The 23,830-nt window shown below is 46.0% G+C and overlaps 1 protein-coding gene across 1 annotated transcript in view; it reads left to right on the plus strand.

The window, feature by feature from the left end:
- The first annotated feature begins 19,053 nt into the window (after positions 1-19,053).
- The window catches only part of LOC311203785 (urea transporter 2-like), a 35,578-nt gene continuing 30,801 nt past the window's right edge, over positions 19,054-23,830 (plus strand). The window contains exons 1-3 of the mRNA XM_084278542.1: positions 19,054-19,142; positions 21,636-21,828; positions 23,048-23,195. Coding sequence (XP_084134668.1) covers positions 19,069-19,142; positions 21,636-21,828; positions 23,048-23,195 — 415 coding nt within the window. The 5' untranslated portion in view covers positions 19,054-19,068. The remainder of the gene's footprint in view (positions 19,143-21,635; positions 21,829-23,047; positions 23,196-23,830) is intronic.

The raw sequence follows: 23,830 nt of genomic DNA on the forward strand, positions 1-23,830 counted from the left end.
TGTTGAACTGACACTTAGTGCCTTTGAGTCACAAGCAGACCCGGGAGCTATGGACAGATCCTTGAGCTTCTGTCAGCCCTGTGAGTATCAGGGTATCAGAGTCCTCAGGCACCCACATTTCTGCAGGTGAAACTTAAGACAGATGTGTGACAGCATCATTCTTCCCTCTGTCTCCCTTATTTTTAGCTCAGTTAACAAATAAGGCTGGAAAGCCACATGGGAGAAGTATTTCCTTGAACAGGTCTCATCCCTGGACAACAGCAGCCAGGAGCCAGCTGCCAGCACAGCTGGAGCAGCTCGTTCAGCTCCAGTTCGTTGCGTGTGCCCCAGGACAGGAGTCAGGGAGAGGCAGCTGCCAGGTTGGATTAATATTTTGGCAGGCTGAATGCAACCCACAGGACAAAGATTTCTGGCTGAGCTAGGCTCCCACTTGCCCACGTCCACTGTCTGGCAAGTCAAAGGTCTCCTGCCTGACCTGGGTGCATGTCTCAGGAGGGTAAGCTTCAGCATGGGTCAAGGCACTTACAAGGCAGGAACTGTGATACCCAGACTCCCTTCACACTAACCCATGCATCTGAACCTCAAAACTAACTCCCTTTTCCAGGTTCTCAGCTTCTTAAGCATTTACAACATCAAATACTTATCTCTCCCATTACCTCAACCAACTTGTTGATATGTCAAATGAGGAACATGTTGGCAAATTGTCTGCAAATGTTTCTTCTCCTTCCCCTGCCATGTCCAAAACATACAGATTACACCATCCTGAACTCACATAAACTCCCAACTGTGTTTATTTCAGAGCTGTAAAGCTGATTTGACTGTTCAAATTGATACAAGGAAATGGAAACAAATCACTTTGCAGCCTCCAAGTTGGCTTCTGCTGCCCAAACATCTTTCTTTGTGCCTCAGGCCTCAACAATTCTCCACCAAATGGGTCTGAGCACAAGCCGTGCAGATGAGTTAGTTCTCACACATGTCTTTGAGGGCTTTTCACACTCAGATCTTTTCTTTTTTCTAATTTCCAAGTATCTGGTTTTCTTTAATCATTTACATACTTACTAAGGACCTTGCCAATGTCCATTTAAACCAAATGAGGTCTTCCTGAAAGGTACTGGGTCAGACCATCCTGAAAGCTATCTTATAGCTTTTTCCTCTGGCACAATCTACAGTCAGACCTGTGTCAATAATGGGCTTTTTTGTGGTTGTTTGTTTGTTTTAATGGTTGAACTGAAAAACTAAGGGGAAAAAAAGTAGTGGATGAGTCTTAAACTGTTTCGTTTTTCTCAATGGAATGAAAACAAGCACAAAAACACAATAAATGTTTTATTGCAGTATTTTTTCCTTTGAAAAATTATTGCTGAATTTAGCTAAACTAGGCTTTAAAACACCCAGACTGTAACTCTTTGATTTTCCCTCTTTGCATTTGATCTTTTTTATTTTCCTCTGACAAAGTACTGTACTAAATACAGTTGTTATTGCTAGATGCAGAGTGACCTGAAACTGCCTTTTTAGCAATAAAATGCATCTTTACCTCAAAAATTATTCTATCCAAACACAGAGAAAGCGAGAGATTGATCTAACCTTTTCCTCTCCTGCAGCACAGAACCAAGTGGTATGTGACTCTTTCATTAACATTTTTGGCCAAGATGCTCTAAAATCTCTCTGGTAGTTTCTGAGGTAGGTTCTGCTTTATCATCCCTAAGGGCAAAAGGGGAAGGGACAGGGACTCTTAGCACCCTGCCTAGAAGGCAGTATTTACTTGTGATGGGGCATGGGGATTAGCCATGGGATTTTGCTCATGTTCTAGGCATGGAGAACTTAGGCCGTGGTCCGGAGGTGACATAGCTGATGTCAAGGGCAACATTATTTAGTCTGTGCTTTTGTCAAACTGTGTAACCAGAGCGTTTCAACTCTTCCTAGAAGCACAGGAAATCCCAGGGCAAACTCATGGAGGGATGGGTTTTTTTGTCTGTAAGAAGGAACCCTGAGTGCATCTTGACCCCAGGCCTAACCCCAACTTTGGCTCCCAGTGAGGCGTTCAGACTAAGGTCTGAGTCAAACAAAGCAGAAGCAGCCCTTGGCTCTTCTCGTTGCAGCTGGCCAGCTTCAGCCAAACCCCTGGCTTTCCAATTCAACTTCTTACGAGCCTCCAAACTAATCCCAACCTTCTCGCTGGCTTCAGTACAACTGGCAAATTTATATTATAACCCTCTTTATGCATCCTTTAGTCCCATAAACCCTATATTACCCAAGCACTATGCATCCTTTATTCTCATAAACCCTATGTTATTCAAGCACTGGCCATGCAGAAGGCACCCAAGGTCACACAAGCATGAGAATATGGTATGTAAATAAGCTGACACTAATTAGATGCTTCCTCCACATAACTGGAAACCTTCATTAAAACAAAATGTTGCATTTTGAGCATGACCATAGAACCTAGCACTAAACCTAGCCTGGCTAGAGACAAGGCATATTCTTCTGTGTGAAAATTCACTGTGAGTAAAACAAGTTGATGCAAACTCTTCATGTTCCTTCACTGTTGTGCCAAAGTTCAACTGTAAGCTTGGGTCTGCAGTCTTTCAAACCCTGTAAAAGTAACTTGAACAATAATATATGGAATGAGAAAGGCATAAAGCACCACAACCTACTTGATCTTAAGCTATTCCAGTAAAGTGATACCAATATCAATATTCTCTGCCACGGAAGTTGTAAATTTGAAAATAGCTGTAGCTCTGTGCTCACCAGTTTCATAGAGACTACCCCAAGTCTCTCTCAGCCTGGTCTCTGGCAGGAGTATGTAGCAAGCAAAAATTCAAATTCAGGCAACTGAATCAACAAGAGCAACACATAGTTTTCTTCCATAGGGTCCGTAAAATTCAATCCCAACCTTCTTTGTGCAGCAATTCTTTTTGTGATCCTAACCCTGCTCAAACACTAATTTCTTCCATGCTTAAACTGTTAATTAAAAATTAGGAAGATAGCATTTTTAAAAATTTTTCCAAATCGTGAACATATTCCAATACTTAATTTTTTTTAAACTTTAACAAATAGATTTAATGTTTAAATTCCCAATCAATGCCTCCATGTTCTTCCAGATCACTTTTGCACCTGCAAGTAACCTTTAACCTCGAGCAATGCACACTGCTCAGCCTAGAGTCCAAACTGGCTCACCCACACCTCTGTGAGAGTGAACTCAGTGTTCTTTTCACATAGGGGATGAAGTTGGGAGTACATCACACATAGACCCCAGTACTGTGTTTCCACCTCTTTTCACTTGAATATCTGAGTGTGAATTGCAGAAACTGCCTATGACATTGGCTCCACTTCCCTGTTTCACAGACCCCAGCTTTGATCTGTTCCCTAACTCTCTCTTTCTCCTTCCTGTTCCTCTGGATAAGTTGAGCATTTACTTAATCCTGGCTCTCCAGTCTTTCTTATCATAGAATCATAAAATCATAGAATGGTCTGGGTTGGAAGGGACCCCAAGGATCACAGAGCTCCAACCCCCCTTGCACAGGCAGGGACACCAACCTCCAGGCCTGGATCTACACAAGGCTGGCCGGGGCCCCATCCTACCTGGCCTTGAACACCCCCAGGGAACAACCTCTTTGGGTTGCCCAGAGCCCCATCAAGCCTGACCTTGAATGTCTCCAGGGATGGAGACATGCCTGTGAGGGTGGCAGTTCTTCCTAATGTTGAATCTAAACCTACCCTGTTCTAGCTTAAAACAATTTCCTTCCATCATATTGCTACATGCTCTTACAAATAGCCCCTCCCTAGCTTTTCTGTAGGTCCCTTCAGGTACTGGAAGGTGCTATAAGGTCTCCTCACAGTCTTCTCTTCTCCAGACTGAACAAGCCCAACCGTCTCAACCTGTGTCCATAGGAGGGGTGTTCCAGCCCTCTGATCATATGACAAACCCTTAGATATGTCTGTCCAGGTCTTGGCAGTGCAGGAAGACACAAAGAATCAAGAAATCAGACCGGGATGCAGCTGTCAGAAAAATGGAGACATGGAGAAATGTTTCCTTATAGGAAAGAAATAAGTACCAATGTGGACAGCTCCACCACAGCTCCAGCTTGCATTAGGACAAGCTCGATGGTGAGTCTTCACCAAAGATCTGCAGAGCTGTGCAACTCATCCTCCAACATGAAAGGGTCCTGAAAATCCTCTGGTGATACTCAACCTCTGATGTTCCAGTGTCCCATTCTGAAACCAGGCTTTGTTTCCTCTATAACTTGATATTACTGATATCCTACATTGCCATTTCTAAAGAGCAAAGCAAAACTAAGTATTTTCACAGAATCACAGGGTTGGAAAAGACCTTTAAGAGCATCAAGTCCAACTGTTCTGTCCTATGCTAAACCAGATCCCTGAGCACCTCATCTACTCTTTTTTTAAACACACCCAGGGTTGGTGACTCAGCCCCCTCCCTGGGCAGCCTGTGCCAGGCCCTGACAACTCTGCCAGGGAAGAACTTTTTCCTCACATCTGAGCTGACCCTGCCCTGGTGCAGCTTGAGCCCATTGCCCCTTGTCCCATCTCCTGTCCCCTGGCTGAAGAGACCATCGCCCACCTCTCTGCACCCTCCTGGCAGGGCAGGGGAGGTGGGGAGAAGGTCTCCCCTCAGCCTCCTTTTCTCCAGGCTGAACACCCCCAGCTCCCTCAGCTGCTCCTCATAGGATTTGCCCTCCAGCCCCTTCTACCAGCTTGGCTGCCCTTCTAAGATTCAACTTTGACAGATCCAACTTTAAAAAATAACAAGTACTTTAATTTTTTCTCATTAGAGCCCTTTGTAAAGGAGTCAGTGCGTTTGGCACATGCTTTCAAATCTTCTAAATCCTCCACAAAATAGCATTCCATGAAGCTCTTGGGCTATAAATGGACATGCCTCATAATGTGGATGTAAAGTACAGATGTAATCAGCAGTGGAACGTGGTGCTGATCTGCCCTGGGACGTACACCGGTTCAGTAGCACACTGAAACCATTCTCATTGCTGTAGTAAACAAGCCCCCGCTTGCTAAAAGCTCCAGAAACAGCTTTTATATACGTACAGCAGCACAAATCCAGAGCAGCTCCACTGAGGTTGATGGGCACGATTCTCCTCTCACTCATAATTGCATTACTCTGTTAGCTGCAGAGGAATAAAGCCTGAGACGAAAACCAGACTCCATCGAGTGATCTCTGGGCTTGAGCTGCATCAAGAAAAGGAAGCCCAGGTCTGCCAAGGATCCCAGGAACTGCAAACTTGTTACTTGCAGCTCTTGGTCCTCTGCGCTTCTTCCACCTCTCAGCCTAATGAAAAGGTCATTAGCATGCACGGAATCCCTCCATCACTCTTCCAGAAGGTGTAAGGGCAATTCTCCAGTGCATAAATGCCACATGGGCAGCGAGATCACTACAGGGGTGTGGATACAACCCCCCCACATGCACACTCCCTGCCCCACACCCTGCAGCGTGCCCTATATTTCCATTCCATTCCAGTCAGTAAGTCCCAGCGCTGTCAGCAGCTCGGGAAATTTGGCCTGTCGTCTATAATCTTTGAAGTGCAAACTTCAGGCTCATGCAGAACAGAGAGCAGAAGTGATGTCTGTATTTTCAGGTGAGCAAAGCTGCCGACTTCAAAGGTTTGGTACTAGTCTGTGAAGCTTCTTAAAGATTGTCACCCGAGTTTCTCGAAAGCTGGCGGAGAAACGCATCCGTGCATCCAGATAAACGCCTCCTTTGATCTGCGTGATAAAAACAGCTGTTTTTCTACATGTAAACTCCTTTATTGTAAATGTTTATGAACTGTGGGAAATTATGTCTCTGCCAGAATTTAAAATAAAGTGATTCAATGGGTTTGCTTTACATTTACCTTTCATTATGCTCACTAACACTGCAGGAATCCCAACGGAGTTTTCAAGGAAGGTTCATGGTGTTGTAGTTACCAGGGAAACACATGATAAATTGTTGCTATCTGAAAAAGAAAAATCCCCATTAACTTTCTATTAAAGAACATGCAAAGTGAACTATACGGAGAAATGCCTTTACAGCTACCCTATTAAAATGCTGTATGTTTTATTTCAAGATTTAACCAAATATTGGCCAAGCTCTGACATTTTTATTCGTTGTGAACAGCACCTAGCACTTTACAGCCTGTGGTTTACCATGCATTGTTAAAGACAGTCCAGTATTCAACAGGGTCTGCCCAGGAACGGCAGACACGGCGCGATCATTACTGCAGTTAAAACATTTACAGGCAGAGCTTTGCTGGAGAGAGGTTTGATTCTTTCATGCTAAGCTAGCAAAATCTGCGGTGTATTTCACACCAAAAATGAAGGTTGGTTGGTTTCTTTTTTTGCCAATCCCCTGTGGCTTGTACAGGGTATCCAATCCCAGAAGAAGAGTTCACAGGTGGAGCAACCAAATAACTCCACGTATTGCAGGCAAGGTTTCACAGTGCATGGCTGCGTTCATTTTTTGGACTCAGAGCAGAACTGTGTGCACACAGGCATCACAGGTCACTGAGTTCCTTAGCCCTACATGCTAGCGATGCTCCAACCCCATACAGACACGAATGCTCCAACACCATCTTCCTTTGGTGCTCGAGGGTGTGAAAATACCACCTATCCATGCATATGGAATATATAAGCATCCCCACTGAGATTCTAGAAAATTTCCCTAATCAAGCCCTCTTTGGCCTCTTGCAGATCAGGTGGGCAGTTCAAGAAGTCATCATCACCCTCAGCCACCACCTCTGAGGAAGTCAATGACCCCGCTGTCTTTTGGTCAGTCCCCAGCCTTTGAGACTGGCCACGAGAGCTGCTCCAACCTTACTGCAGCATGAATAGGCTGCCTAAAACACTTTCAGTGGAAGCTAAATTAAATCTGGCTTCTTCCACACTAAAACATCCTAAAAGCACGTTTCCTTCCCTGTCCTCTCTTTCACACCCATCAGTTACGGTATCTCAGCCAGGCAGAAGGTAGCTTCCAACAAAGAACAGTAATTTCTTTAGCTGCTCCAACCTGATTCACATTTGACTGCCCATGTCTGTCACACTCAAGCCTTACAGAGTAACTCCCTGAGTGACTATAGTGAGTAAAAAAGGATTATTCTCATTTAAGAGGTGACTTCTGAAATGATGAGAGACATTCAGGAGCTAACTTCCCCAAGTTTCCACTGTGAATTAACAAGAAAGCAGAGATATCGTCAGGTTTCTTGCTGTAGTACTCCTACCTTGATACTCTCTGGATTAAAGGAAGCATTAATTTCCTTGGAGCTCATGTTAGGTCATCTAAGCTTTGTACCACAGGAAAATACTTAGAAGTATTTCTGGCAAATGCAGGCAGTGTTGTGGGTCAGGTGAAGGTAGAAATTACTTTCACCCCCCTGAAAAGACAGAGCAATGGCTTGCTGTGAAAGTGAAGACATGCAGCTCATGGTCAACGTGGAGGAGAAAGGCAGGGAGTCATGTCAAAGCAACGGTGGGAAAGATGGCAGGAATGACTGTCAAGGCCAGAGAGACAGATGCTGTGCTGAAGAAGTGATGTGATGAGAGTTTTGACTTCTCAGATAAATAAGAAAATCAGGTTTCAAAAGACAACACACAGAAAGAGCAAGATTGAGGCACAGCCTGGACATGAAGGTCCAGACCAAACTGACGAAGTGATGAGAGATGAAGGCAGGGCAGGGGTGATGACAGAAAACAATGTGGAAGAAGCTGGGAAAGGGAAGACAGAAAACCCCAGCATCACTACTGGTGGGGATTTTCCTTGGTGCATCCATGGACTCATTCCTGCTCCAGGTCTGACAGGGCAGCCATCTGAAAACATCCAACCTCTTGTAAGAAAAGCCTGGTCCTGCTGGTGGTTACATCTCTGAGGCCAGAACACTCTCAGGGATGGGGGGGAATTGGGTTGTCTCCAAAAGCAAGGCACAGGTCCCACCTCCCTTCTCGGCTCCCAGGTCACCTTGCTGGCCCCTCTGAACATCCAGCACCCAGTACCCTGCAATGCAGATGAGACATTGCTTCCCTCAGATGTTGGACATCACACAGCTTCACACTGTCAATTTAGCCTTCACTTTAAATCAGTGTTACCAGAATGTAAAATGATGGAACAAAACACTCGGTTTAGTCAGTTGAACTAAAATGTTGACCTGTTTTCTTTTTCCTCTCCTTATTTTTAACAAGCAAAACCTTTTTTGTTTCCATTTGCAAAGGATTTAAGAAAAAAAAAAAAAAAAGAAAAAGAGTGAGAGAGACACACAGACACCCAAAGCCAAAAAGAAACAGAGAATCCAAGTGGAGAGGTATGTGTTATTGGACAAGTGTTTAATTTATGGAATTTGGCCGGCAGAACAAGAGTTTGAATTGTACTTCAATAAGTGGAGCTCTTAGAATAAATGTGGCTTGTAAAGTTGTTTTACAGTCTGCTTTGCTGAGCAGCCAACACCTCATGGAAACCTTTGAAAAACATTCTGTTTAGAAGCGACGGTTTTTATATTTCATATTTTCTCTATTTGTTTTCCCCTCTGGTTTTATAACTGAAACCATATGCAGAAAAACAGGATTTTTGTGTCTTAAAATATCTACCTGGTATGACTACTTTTATTATTTAAAAAAAAAAAACCCAACAGTTAGCATTTTAAAAATTCTTCCTGTATTAGGCACTTGGTTCAAACATTAATGTGTCCTTGTTTGATACCCCAGTCAGCTACAGATTTCCTGAATGACCTTGGGATAGTCACTGAGCTGAGATTCATCGCCCCTCTCCCTATGTGTATGAGGTGCAGATGTGTGCGCCGGAGCTGTCTGTCTTTCCCATTATAGACAGAAAATGCAACAGAGTTTAGGGCATGATTCATCTGTGTAGGATGGGAGGGGATGAATCACGCTCTAGATTCATATGTTGACCAACTCTTCACTGGAAAGCAAAGCAAGCTGCACAGATGCAGACGCTCATACTGGAGATAACCCTGGTTAGCCTCATAAGCCCACCTTGGCCTCTCTGTGCCACTAAAGTGAGAAGACAGAAGCCTCTGGAAGGAAATCCATCCCATCCCAAGGATGGTGTCTGATACATCTTGGTGGACTGCCCAGAGACACTACCAACAAGTTTATGTTGACCATAGATACTGCCAAACCAGTAAGCCCTTAAATAGCTGTGGGCAGGCAAGAGAAATTGTTCTCTACAAATATCATTCCCATGATAAGAAGGTCAAACCCACCATCCCTATGGTTACGTACACACGCATGTGCACATGTATGTACATGTGAGTCCCTGCACAACTGGTATCAGCACAACTTCTTTGCAAGGCAGGGGATAATCCATTAAATAAACCAGTTCCTCTGCTTTTCAGGCTGGGAGATTTGCTGCAGAGGCAGGAAGGTATCACCTGGGAGTGAAGTGTGGAGTTGCACTGCATACTGCACAGGCTGGGAAGGGAAGACACGGAAAGACTCTGAGATCATATCGTACAAGCCAAGGATCTAAATCAGGATGTTAGAGTCATATTTAGACCCTTAAGCTAAACTAGCCTGATTGCTATTGTGGTAGCTGTGTTTGTACAGGTAGGCCAGAGCTGCTCTGGAACATGACTTAATTCAATGCCTGTGACAGGAGACAAGTTTACTGGAGCATATTTTTCCTTTTGGGGTGGATCTTTTCAGTGTCTGGGGTTTGGTTTTTTTACTTTAAAGGTATGTGTTTCATACCTTCTCACTGCAATGTTCTTGCATTCAACCTCGGCAACTATTCTGAAATGCCCTGCTTTGTTCCTTTGTTTTCAGTGCTACTGGATAGAGCTTTGCTTGGTAAAGTCACTATGTCTCAGCCAAGCAACTTGCCACCACCCAAAAGTTTTGCCCTCCAGCTGTGTCTTTATGACTTCTTATGAGAGCAGTGTGCTTTTACAAACAGTTTCTTCTCAGGGCCCCTTGTGAGGTCACATCCCTCGAAGCCAACACCTTTCTGATCACCTCTGTGATTTTGGCACAGAGGTGCAATCACCCAGTCTTAGCATCAGGTATCTTGGTGTAAGGCTAAGCTCCCTACACAAAGAGCAGCCCTGTAGAAAAGTTGGCTCAGGCATTACACATCACCCATCATGCACGGTCATGGTCATGTACCATCCCACTGTTCACAGCCCACTTGTGGGTTGGGTTTTTTCTCATGGAGATACTAGGTCACTGCAGGCTGAGGGAGCTATGCTGTCAACGTTTCCTCTAGTAGCACAAGCCAAAAAAGCAACCCAGTGCTTACTCTGGGAGGCTTAAAAAATGCAAGCCTCTGTACTATGAGTATCCTGCACCTCAGAAGCATGCTACTGCAGCTGTCTGTCTGGGAATGAGCAGGCAGAGATAGGTCTCAGGGCAAGCCCTAAGCACCAGGCATTACCCTGCAGTCTGATAAATGCTCATAAGAAGCAAGACACCTCGTTATGGCACTGATGAATCTGTGTTTGCTGACAAAAGGCCCTTTTCTCAAGGAATTCCCCATCAGCCCTAGGTGTGCCGTAAGTGATTCAGGCTCTCATTAGGCCTAATTAGCTAATTGTTCAAATTATTTCTCTATTATTCACAGAGCCTCTACCACTGAGCACAAGCCAATCAACTGACAGGTGCTCGCTGCAAAGAAATCATCTTTTTTCCAGGGTGATGCTCCTGCAGGGATCACTGTGCCCATCACAGCCCTCCAGGATCTTCTCTAGCTGTTGCAGCCCCTCAGGCCACCCTGCTGTAAAGCCCCAGGGTTCACAGCTGTGTCAGTGTAGAGGATTTCAGCATCTCCATCTCTCTTTATACAGCACCACTCTTTTCCCCAGAAATTCGGTCATTCATCAGCCAGCTCCTCCAGTCATGACCCAGGTTGCCTTCCCCTTGAGGTGGGTGAGTGTCCTCCCTTCCAAGGAGAGATTTAGTTCCCTTCTGATCCTTCCGACAGCAAATCATAGGAAGAGACTGCAATATTTTTTTTCTTAGCCCCAGAGCTTTGATGCCCTTCTTGATGCAGATTACAGGCCTGATACAGATGGCTCAGTGATTTAAAGCACTAGGCTGGGACTCCAGATCCCACTTCCATAAACTTCAAGGTTGACCTTGGCAGAATCTCCTCGGCTGGAATTTCTCTCGCCTGAAAACACCCTCTAAAAGCTCAGCAACCAGGTTCCCTCCACAGCCAGTGGACAGAGAGTGGCAGAGTCTTTTCCTCGCATCTCAGATAGGTAATGTAAGAAAAGGGACATGGATCACTCTCTGGAGACACTAGACTCTCTCTGTGTTGACTACAAAGGGTTGCCACCACCTGACTACTTTGCTCTCAGCCCCTAACAGTTAAATTATGTGAGCAAGGAGAAGAATTTTTAAAATACACAGGTCCCACTTCTCAATCTCAGAGGGAATTGAGCAGTGCTGTAAATACAGGGATTAGAAACTCTGCAGTGATGTTTCAGCTTTGTAAAATCCAACAGTAATTTTTCCTGGTGAGGTTTTAAAGGAGCATGAGATTTTCTGGTCCTGTGAAGACAGAGACACAACCACTCAGAGTTTATCCTCCCTGGTGGTAGCAGCTGCTCTTGGTTGCTGATGGTAGATATTGCTCACAGCAAAGGGGCCATTGACCTTTCTTTACTGATGTGTCCCCAAGATTTCTAATGCTCCAGTCTCCTTTATGTTGATGCTCTGCAGCTGCATGAGCCCACCTCAACTCCTGAAACTCTTTGAAGAAGTCTTCTGGAAAGAATATGGACAAACAAACAAAATAGGCAGTGCAATATCTCCAATACCAGCGACACTTGCTAGATGTTGATACTAAGTTCTGGGGGAAAACAACCTCTATGACAGCTAAGTGCTAGCCTGGCATTGCCCTGCTGAGAAGGACGTAGGGTTTCTGGTGGATGAGAAACTTAACATGAGCCAGCAGTGGCTCTTGCAGCTCATAGGGCCAATGGTATCCTGGTCTCCATCAGAAGAGGGGTGGCCAGCAGGGACAGGTAGGGGATTGTCCCTCTATGCTCAGCTCTCCTGAGGGCCCAGATGGAGTCCTGTGTCCAGAGCTGGGGCCCCAATACAAGAAAGATGTGGAACTGTTGGAGAGGGTTCAGAGGAGGCCATGAAGATGATCAGAGGGCTGGAGCACCTCCCCCACGAAAAGAGACTGAGGGAGCTGGGCTTGTTCAGCCAGGAGAAGAGAAGGCTGTGGGGGGGGGACCTCATTGCAGCCTTCCAGAGAAACTGTAGAGGAATCAACTTGTTAAAGGGCAGACGCTGGCAAGACAAGGGGGAATGGACTAAAGCCAAAGGAGGGAAGGTTTAGATTAGATATTAGGGGGAAATTCTTTACAGAGAGAGTGGTGAGGGACAGGAACAGGCTGCCCAGAGAGGTGGTGGATGCCCCATCCCTGGAGGTGCTCAAGGCCAGGTTGGATGGGGCCCTGGGCAGCCTTGTGTAGCTCCAGGCCTGGAGGTTGGTGTTTCTACCTGTGGCAGAGGGGTTGGAGCTCTGTGATCCTTGGGGTCCCTTCCAAGCCAGACCATTCTATGATTCTATAATTGCTATGGAACGTCCTCTCTCCTTGCGCTGTTGACATCAGACCCTGTGTTCCTCCCCAAAAAAAATTGGGTGCTTGACTTGAGCACCCAGGTTAAGCTTTTAATGGGAAGAACAGCAACTTTCAGAGGACTTTTTCTGCTGAGATGGGTTGACTTCCATCTGAAGGTGTTTGAAGCTGCAGTGACTATCAGGAAGCCCAGGGCAACAATGTATCTTACTCAATGTATCCCAGTGTTTCTGGGATGAATCCAGGCACAAATACCTTATTTTTTCAGCAGGACCTGGCCATTTCCTAACTCAGAGGGGTGCAAATTCAGTATCTGGCCACTGCATATTCCCTCAGCCCAGAGGACGCGTAGGAGGAGAAAGGGGATTCCTGCTCAGTGTTTCCTATACCAGTGTGCTCCTGGATAGCCACAAGGGCCAAAAGTGACAGTCACCAAGGCTGCCCTAAACTGAAACTGGGGATTGGACTCAGCTTCTGGCCAGAACCAGAGTACGGGGGGGGGGGGGGGGGGGGGGGGAAACAAAAGAAGAGGGACAATAAACACAGCCACTCCTCCTTCTTTTGCTCCTTGCTTGCTAGGCATGCAGATGCACATTTGTAGCCCCCCATGCAGCTAGGCAGAACCTGGGAAATCCTTGTTTACAATCCCCTGAAACACTTGTAAGCAAGGTTTTGTGGGTGTCTACTTCTTGCACCACCCCATACACTGTTTCAGGCAGTTTGACACCCTCTATACTCCCCCTTTCCCACTAGGATCAAACAAACTGCATCATAGGCTCAGAACCACCCTAGGTAGAAAAGACCATTAAGATCATTGAGTCCAATGTAAACCCAGCCCTGCCAAGCCCACCACTGAAGGATGTCCCTAGGCACCACATCTACATGCCTTCTAAACACCTCCGGGGATGGTGACTCCACCACTTCCCTGGGCAGCCTGTGCAGTGATGGACATCCTTTCAGTGAATATTTTTTTTTTTTCCTAATGTCCAGTCTAAACCTCCACAAAGCCTCCTTTTCCCCAGGCTACACACCCCCCAGTTCCCTCAGCCGCTCTTCAGTGCTCCTGAGTGCTGGCTAGATTTAATGTGTAGAGCTACACCTTAACAACTTCTCTGGTCAGCCTGTCCATCTGTCCGTCCATCCATTTATCCACCCATCCATCCATCCATCCCGGACTGATGCCGATGCGGGAAGGTCACCGCAAAGACTCCTGCTGCCGGCAGAGAGAGCCAGAGCACCAGGCAACAAGATCTGAGGGATGAAAAGCAGGGCTGCACCAAGCTGTGTGCCTCCCAGGCTGAAGGGAAAACATCTTTTGATGTTCGGGGGGCCCCTCTGACTGGGGCATTCAGAGCCACGGGTGTTTTTAACGCTCGCCTCTCTGTGCTCCTCTCCACACAAGCCCCCTCCCCTCCCGTCGGGCATCCCTTCCCGGCTTGCCTGGCTGCTGCTGCAGGCTCCCACGCTGGCAGCCAGCCCGTCTGCGCTGCCAGAGCACAGGCTTCCCACCAGAAGATGGTGCCCATATTCCACGAAACGCGGGGCAAGCGCTTCACAGCGCAATCCTTTTCTGCCCCGCGCCCAAAAAACCTGCTCAGGCTGCCCCAAAACGATCAGGGCAAACCCACCGACAAGCTGGTGGACGCTGGAGCCCCTCAGAAAGTGGGGTGGCGTGTCCACAGGTGTAACATGCAGTGTAGCTCACCAGGGTGCAGTGCAGTGTGGGTTCTCTGGCCACATTGTTTCCTGGCCTGTATCAGGAATAGTGTGGCCAGTAGGTCTGCAGAGGGGATTGTGCCCCTAGACTGGGCATTGGTGAGGCTGCACCTCGAGTGCTGGGTCCAGTTCTGGGCTCCTCACCATCAGAAGGACATTGAGGTCCTGGAGCAAGTCCAGAGAAGGGCAACCAGGCTGGGGAAGGGGCTGGAGGGCAAATCCTCTGAGGAGCAGCTGATTGAGCTGGGGGTGTTGAGCCTGGAGAAGAGGAGGCTCAGGGGAGACCTTATCACCACCTCCCCTGCCCTGCCAGGAGGGTGCAGAGAGGTGGGCGATGGTCTCTTCAGCCAGGGGACAGGAGATGGGACAAGGGGCAATGGGCTCAAGCTGCCCCAGGGCAGGGTCAGCTCAGATGGGAGGGAAAAGTTCTTCCCTGGCAGAGTTGTGTGGCTGTGGCACAGGCTGCCCAGGGAGGGGGCTGAGTCCCCACCCCTGGGTGTGTTTAAAAAAAGGGTAGATAAGGTCCTTAGGGATCTGGTTTATCTTAGGATGGGATTAGTTGGACTCGATGATCTTAAAGATCTTTTCCAACCTTGTGATTCTGTGATTCTCCTAAGGGTTTATTGAGCTTTTTAATGAATGGAGCCCCGCAAGTGTAATTAGAACTAATTAAACCCATTATCCTGCCTGGATATTTACCTGCTAATGAAAGAGCACGCAGCCCTGAACCAAGGTGGTGAACTTTGTCTAAAGCCACATGTGGATGCTTTCTGTGCAATACCTTGTGCTGCCCCAGTTTGCTCCTGATGGTCTATCAAAGGCAGATGTGGAAAAGGGACAATGGATTGGATGTGATATGTGAAGGTACCACCTCAAAATGTTCAAAGGAATACAGCAACCCTGGGCAGCAGCACAAACTGATCTCAGCAGTGGTTCTGGCAGGTGCCTTCTCCATGAAACATCCCACCTTTGAAAAAGGATAACAACATGGGTCTCTAAAGTACAGCAGAAAGTTTCCAGGGCACAGCCTGAAAGGCTTTGTAACACATGGGCTTTGTGATTTACAGCTACCTCTTACCACCACCAAAACAGGATGGAGCTTGGAGACATCGTTGTGGCTGAACATCCCAGTGAGAGGCAGTTGTACACGGAGGAGGAGCCAAGAGCCCAGGGCTTGCTGAGGAGAAGCAGAAATCGGATCCACCGAGTGTTTGAGTATCTCACAGGAGAAATGAAAGAATACGGAGACTGGATGAAAGGTAAGCAGAGGGGTGTGTTTGGGCCACTCTGGCTAGGGAGAACATAGAATCATTGATTGTGTAAGGTTGGAAGGGACCTTCAAAGGACATCTAGTACAACCCCCTACAGTAAGCAGGGACGCCTTCACTAGATCAGGTTGCTCAGAGCCCCATCAAGCCTCACTTTGAATGTCTCCAGGGATGAGGCCTCCATCACCCCTCTGGGCAACCTGTGCCAGTGATCTGCAACCGTCATATTGAAGAGTGTTTTCCTAATATCCAACCTAAATCTCCCCTTTACTAGTTTAAAACCATCACCACTTGTCCTATCACTCCATGCCCTCGTGAACAGTTCTTCCCCAGCTTCCTTACAGGCACCTCTCAGGGACTGGAAGGCTGTTGTTAGGTCCCTCCAGAATCTTCTCTTCTCCAAGCTGAACAAGACCATCTCTCTCAGCCTATCCTCATAGGAGAGGTGCTCCAGCCCTTGGATCATTCTTGTGGCCTCCTCTGGACACACTCCAAGAGGTCCATGTCCTTCCTGTGTTGAGGGCTCCAAAGCTGGACACAGTATTCTAGGTGAGGTCTCCCCAGAGCAGAGCAGAGCAGAGCAGAGGGGCAGAATCCCCTTTCTTGGTCTGCTGGCCACACTTCTTTTGATGCAGCCCAGGGTGCAGTTGGCCTTCTGGGCTGCAGATGCACATTGTTGGTTCATTTCCAGTTTCTCAATCTATATTGCCAACAGTATTTTTGGTGCTGGGACACAAGATGAGGGGCTGCTTCACCCCCTGAGGCAGAACAGGGGCGGCATTCTGCATGTTCACTGCAAACTTACTGGCTTTCTAACCCAAATCCCTTTATCCCCAGGAAAGTCTCACCACATCCTCTTGCCATTACCATGGCTGCAGGCATAACTCAGCACAGGCAGAAGTCATCTTTTACACTGAATCAGTTATGTGCCTTTAGCATCATGTTTCTTAGAGTGGTGCCCAGAATCACGCATCTGGGCTGGAGTTTTAGTCTTGTTTGTAAATGCTCTGTATCAGAGACTGTCTACTTGTCCACATGTGGGCTAAGGATGGGGACGTTATCCAGAATTATTAGGGATCTGGGGTTTTGAGAGGCTGTGTAAGGCTGCAGGTCCTCCATCAAGGCTAGCTTCGTTAGCAGTCCATCTCCAGGAATGGCAGAGAAATAAGAGAAAGACATCTAAGCTTTGTTAGCAGTACAACTCCAGGAATGGCAGAGAAGTAAGAGCAAGACATGTACAGCCAGGCTGCGCAGTGACTATCGTTGGTGGAAGATGTGGGCTGAGGTGCCTCCAGGCATGGAGTTCAGCAAGCTGGCAGTGTGGTCCCCAGCCACAGGGAATCATCTCCTGCTGGTTTCTCTTTAGTGGTCCATCACTGGTAGACAGCCTTTCTTACTACATGTCCTGAAAACCTTTGGCTGCTGCCCAGTGTTTATATTTGAATACTTATAGTTAATACCTGTGTCCAAAGCACGGAGCATTGTTGATTTATTTCATAGCTCAAGACCAAATATTAGCAATAATTATTCCAGAAAGGCCTGAATATTTTTCTCTAAAGAAACTCATTGTTCCTGGTTTGTAACTGGCTGACTTCCCAGCAATGCACAGCCTGAGGGATGCTTGCAAAGTCATCCCTCAACTTGCACTCCAGACCCTTGGGAGGGCTCTCCCAGGGATGCTGAAGAGATGCAGAGTGGTACTCGGCCCTTCAGAGATCTTCTATGTAAACAACTCTTGTTAGAAAGCAAAAGTTGAGACTTGAATGCAATTACAGCACAGGGAGGGAGGGAAGGAGGGAGAGGAGAGTTTATAGGCATAAGTCATTGCTGAGATTCAAAAAGTAGCCTGGCACTTTATCCCGTGTCTACTTGCCAATCTAAAATAAATTAATTAATTATAAATATTTAAGAAGATGACAACTGCACATACATATCACATGAACATATTGTACATGCAATCAGCCCCTCCTTCACATCTATTCTCCTTGCATCACATTTAATAACGTGCAGCAGTACGGAAACAACAAGACCTTTCCCAGAAGCATGGCAGTCTATGTGCAGTGGAAGAGCCAGCAGCAGAACGTTATTGCAGTGCCACAAGACCTTCTTCTTCTGCCTGTGGAGTTCATTAGCAGCACTGTACATAGATGCCTTCAGACAGGCTGCCTTCCACTCCACATACACCTCACCTCTCCCCTTTGCTCACCCAAAGTATCTGAGCTTGATGCTCATTTGTTCTGCCTGGGTTCAGTAGTCTTCTCTGAAGAGCAACAGCTCTTTGTCCTTTGGAAATGTCTCTTTCCCCTGAGTACAGCCCGATCTACAATAAATATTCTCTTAATTTAGGTTCTTTCAGACAGATTTTGACAGTCTGACCCTATATACCTACATTTTCTGCGTCCTAAAAACAGCAAAAGTGCTTCCTTTTCATCCCTATCCACATCCTTTTCCTTTCATCCCTATCCACACAGAGACTGGTTCCAGTCTTAACCTAAGTCCCTCTTCACTTCTGAATTACGCACCAAAAAGGGACTGTCTCCTTATTAAATTTATAACAGAATCTTAAGCAATCTACCATGCAAGAAAGACAATTCTTTGACCACCATAAATAAACCACTTTGTTTATCAATCCCCCCACGAACTTCATAGCAGTGCCTAGTCCATTGCAATTAGCTTTTCCAGGGCTCAGACAGCAATTAATCAGAGAGGGTTTTCTACAGTCTTCTTCATAGATTGCCTGTCTTCTGTGGCCAGAAAACAGCTTTGGAGATGAGTGTGCTTTGAGACCCCCTCCTGAAACGATGCCTGATCTTCAGCTTTTCTACTTGATCTCCTCCAGATAAGCCCCTTATGGTCCAGCTGGTGGACTGGATCTTGCGAGGGACCTCTCAGGTGATGTTTGTCAACAACCCTCTCAGTGGACTGATCATTTTAGTGGGGATCTTTGTCCAGAGCCCCTGGTTGATGCTCACAGGATGTACTGGAACAACAGTGTCGACGTTAACTGCGCTGGCCCTCAGTCAGGACAGGTAGGTGGCACCTCACATCCGGGCACTTAATGAAAATTAATTGTTATGGTATCTCCCTATGATGGGTTATAACCCCTCATTTGAGTATCTTAGAGCCAGCAGACCAGTTGTCCTTACAGATGGTTTGGAAGCAGGTGAGGACAGAGCTGTGGTCCAGGAAGAGCTCACCTGTCCTCAGAATTGGCTGTCTGTGAGAGCAGTCGCTTATCTCTCTGGTAGCCATTGTTACAGTCATGAAGGTCCTTTGGGTTGTGTGGAGCACCCTGGATCATCATTTGATAGTCTCCAAACTCCTGCTTTCCCCATGCTCTTGCAATGCAAGACCACTTCTTTTATCCTTCCCCTTTATTACCTCCACTCGGAGCAGGACAGCATTAAGTTGTGTTTTAGTGGGCCCTGTGACAGGCCACCTTCTGCACTGCTTGCTACCTCAAAAGTGTATCTTTCCAACACAGATCAGTCATTGCAGCTGGTCTGCATGGATATAATGGGATCTTGGTGGGACTGCTCATGGCTGTCTACTCTGACGAAGGGGACTACTACTGGTGGCTTCTTCCTCCTGTGGCAGTCGTATCCATGGCTTGGTAAGTGTCACTCCTCCTCCTAGGGACAATTTTGAGAGAACGAGATGTCCTGCTCTGCACAGCTTAAACATGTTGGAAGTCCCCTCTACACCAACATTTCCAGTCACGGTGGCACTGGAAAGAGGCTTTCACTGATGCAGGGAGCTTGTGAGGCATGTTGGTTGGAGGTGGATTGCACAGAGAATACTGATTATAGCACATGGAAAGACATCCCTGCTCCAGTGCTCTGCAAACAGCCCTCATCAGCAGAACACACTCAAGATGGATGTCACCATGTCCAACAACACAACAATTCTTCCTCATCTTCTGCTATCCTGTGGGTTCAATCCAGTCTTCCCCTCCTCAGGGACTCAACCAGTCATGAGAAAAATTAATTCCCCCAAGTAGCTCCGATCACCAGAAACCATCCTTACCACTTCTAAGTACAGACACGAGCAGCACGATCCATTTAACGGCCTTAACTGAAATTAATTCAAGAGTCACCTTTTAATCACTGTTAGCAGTAAGATTCAAGTCACTGCATTTCGCTGCTTATAAAATCAGATTCTTTTTTTCATATTTCATTTCTTCAGTCACTCTCAGCAAAGGTCATTTTACAACAAACTTCTCAAAACCCAGAACATGTGAGCAAGAACGTTTAGTTTCTCTTGCCTGCCAGAACTCCTTGAGGCCTTTTTGTTAAAAACTTTTCTTCATTCTTTTAGTTCACAAAGACTCAAGGGCAGAGCCAAAAGATCTTCAAATTAGACATTTCAGTGATTTTTTTTTTCAACCGATACTTAGAATCTCAGTTTTAGAAGTGAGCATTTCTTTAATTGTTTCCTTTCTTCCTGACAAGATGTATAAGTGGCAGAAGCTTTGCGCTTCAGCACAGAAATTAGGACACTGCTTTCACTGAAGTGCTGATTTTTCTCCTACAGCTACAAGCGAGGAAACCTGTATCCCACTCTGGGAACCAAATCTATTATGTAAGAATAGGTTTCATCTGAGATTATATACAGGAAGAACAAAGCATTTTTAGCACTGATAGTATCTACACAACAGGACACAAGATGTTGCTTTTGAAATGCCAAACAGTTTGGGTGTGTTTGGCTTCTTTATTAGAACCAGCTAAATGGCTAAGAATTAATCTTCCAGGACTCAAATGCAGCATCTTGAGAAATTCAAGTCTTTAACCTGAATTTTTTTTAAGGTGTGCAGTGTCCACTGCTACTTGGAGGCTGACTGTAAGAGTTGCTCAGCTCACTCATATTAAGAAAGCTCAGCTCAAAGCACCAGAACGCATACCACTGCTATTAAGGACCTGGCTTTTCACTCTCTTCCGTAAAAACAGATATTATGTTGACATTACGTTACCAGAAAAGCAATTATGCAGGACATCCACTTTGAGTGGAAATGAGACAGCCTGGAAACATCCTGAGGAAAGAAGATCATGTGAAATTTATACCCTGGTTTCCTGGTGAACTTTATATCCCGTGTTCTACAGAGAAGAAGTTTGGAAAAAGTCATGGTATCTCAGGCTTTGCATACTTTTTAGTGTTCAGTCTCTAAATATTTTGAGGGTCACCCCAAATATTTTATGTGCTAAATACAGTCAGTCATGTTTCTGAAGAAGGAAGCTCAGTTTTCAGAAAATGCTGTATGATTTCGGTTGGTAGCTGGGCAGATCACAGAAGCAGCATCAGTATCACTGACATGTGCAGGAACATCAGGTCTGGGTCATGACTGGCACAACACATTTCACAGGTGGGTTACAGTGGAGTTGTTTTCTTACACTTTGTCAGCCTCCATCTGTCCTAAGGACTCCTCCCCAAAGCAGTCTAGCACGGTAAATATTTTACATCTTTCTTACATCAAAATGTTTCCACCCTCTTTGATCACCTCTGCTGCTTTATTTTTCTTCTAGAACCAAACCCCTAAAACAAAATAAACAGAAACAAAAAACAAATAACCAAACAGAGAAAAAAAAAAAGACAAATGGACAAATTAGGTCATGTCAACATTTCTCTTGCTTCCTCAAGAAAGCAGCTTTTTTAGAGCATCTGAAGCATTCTCTACTGTTCTTCATGTGGCATTTCCAAACTTTGCTTTTCTGCTTCCTGTTAGATCTTTGTACTGCACAAGAAGCTAGTGAACCTGTCCCCATCTGTGACTAAAGGCTGTACTGGATGCATTTCTTCACTGTGTACCTGAGCTCAGCATAGCTAGCAGAGGGCTCACACATTATCCAGCTGTCCTCAGGAGAAGGAGTGGAGTGAATGGATGTGATAGTTGTTGTACAGCATTCTGCAACTATTTGTCTGATGCAGACTAATAGACTGAAGGCACTAGTATATTAAAGGTGTAAAAGTGATGTTTAGAAGCACCACAACCTGATGTTTCTAAAAGGAACGGCATTGGCTTTCATGTGTTTATGACTGAAGTGGTAGGCTGATCCACCACTATAATCGTCATGACCAGCTGTATTTGTTTCTCTTCTCCTTCTGTTCTCAGCCCAGTCCTGTCCAGCGCTTTGGGATCCATCTTCAGTAAATGGGACCTTCCAGTTTTCACTCTGCCCTTCAATATTGCGGTGACTTTGTACTTGGCAGCCACAGGACACTACAACCCCTTCTTCCCGACAACCCGCATCAAGCCTGTCACCTCAGTGCCCAACATCACGTGGTCTGCAATCAATGCACCCCTGGTAAGCTTCACTCCAACCAGTTCATGTTTGTCATTAAATCAGGGAGTGTGAAGGCATCCAGCCTGGAATAACAATTTCACGTGTGTCAGAGAGCCTGTATGACATGTACAACCAACAGGCATTCACAGAAGTGCATGGCTTGGTTCAGTCTGCAGAGGACAGTGCAATAAAAGCCCCAGGGAAAGTCCTAGCTGATCTGACAGAAAGACTGATAGAGCCTGAGGGAAAAGAGCTGCTGAATCTCTCACTTCATCTAAATCTGGACTCCCCCAGAAGTCTTCAGTGCTGCCAATACAGAAGTACATCTGGATATACACTCCCACTGTCCAGGTGATATCACTTGCTTGTGACATCAGCAAGACAGTCAATGACAATATGGAAAGACAGAAGAAACACCAGGGTAGTGAAGGGAGAGGAACTCATTTACACCCAGTTCTCTCAGGTTTAGCTCTAGCTCTGGAGGATCACCTTTCCAAAGCAGCACAGGTGTAACAAGTATGCTTCATATACATTCACAGAATGAATTAGGTTGGAAGGGACCTTTAGAGGTCATCCAGTTCAACGCCCATGGAGTGAGCAGGGACATCTTCACTATATCAGGTTGCTCAGAGCCCCGTCAAGCCCGATCTTGAATTCTCCAGGGATGGGTCCCCACTACCCCTCTGTACAACCTGTTCCAGTGATCCACCACCCTCAGAGTGAAGAACTTTTTCCTAATATCCAACCTAAATATCCCCTTTACTAATTTAAAACCACCACCCCTCTTCCTATTGCTACATGCCCTTGTGAACAGCTCTTCCCCAGCTTTCTAACAGGCACCTATCAGGTACTGGAAGGCTGCTATAAGGTTCCCCCAGAGTCTTCTCATCTCCAAGCTGAACAACATATAATAATCCAGGCCCACCACACCAGAAAGGTCACCATTTTTCTTCCTCACTAAAGTCACAATCCCCCACCAAAAAAAAACAAAACCACACACCCATCCACCATATTACCATCCCCCCCAAAAATAAGAGTCCATCTTGAGCTGATGAAATTCAAATCAAACAGTGAACTAATTCTGGTTTGAAGGTCACGAGTGATGACATTCACCCATGAGGCTCACACAGATCTAGGGTTGCTTCCTTCCTTTTTGACCAATATCTTGGACAAAATAAGTGTTGTCACCTTTTGGGTACTAAGATACCATAACATCTCTTTTTTCTACTGGCTGATGCAGCTCTTGCAGTCCATCCCAGTTGGTGTGGGTCAAGTGTATGGTTGTGAAAACCCCTGGACTGGAGGCATCTTCCTTGTTGCTTTACTTATCTCCTCCCCACTTATATGTTTACATGCAGCAATTGGATCAACAGTGGGGATGTTTTCAGGTAAGCAAGATATCACGAAGTAATTTTTTAATTAGACTATCTTGACACTAGTCATTAAACATCTCTGTCCAGACTTTAGAGTCATGTGGGCTTGTATGCACCTCAACAACACTCCCATTTTTGAAAATGTATCTAAATTTGGTAGGTCTCACTGAAGGTCACTCAACATGGTGAAGGCAAGAACAGAAGCAGATTTTCTTTAAGTTTTGAAATTTTTATTAGATTTGTAACTCAGGCAGGTGGTTTGTTCCACTTAGCTTAACTCTCCTGCCATCAGATGTGATGAATCCCATGGAGATGATGGCAAAGAAATCTAGCTAGAGGAATAGTTTCAAATTGATCTCTTGCTGCCACAAGCATTTTAAACTACCACCTCATGCAGTTGTCTACCTCAGAGCTGATCAGTCACTAAAAATAAACAGACTTTTGGGATACAGGTCACAGAATCACAGAACAGTAGAGGTTGGAAGGGAACTCTGGACATACTTCATCCAACACCCCCCACACACACCCCGATAAAGCAGCTTCCCCTAGAACAGGATGCACATATCCAGGTGGGTTTTCAATGTCCCTAGAGAAGGAGACTCCACCAACTCCACCATCTCTCTGAGCAGCCTGTCCCAGTGCTCTGTCAA

The sequence above is a fragment of the Gallinula chloropus genome (genome assembly GCF_964237585.1).
Source record: "Gallinula chloropus genome assembly, chromosome: Z".
Classification (NCBI taxonomy): domain Eukaryota; kingdom Metazoa; phylum Chordata; class Aves; order Gruiformes; family Rallidae; genus Gallinula; species Gallinula chloropus.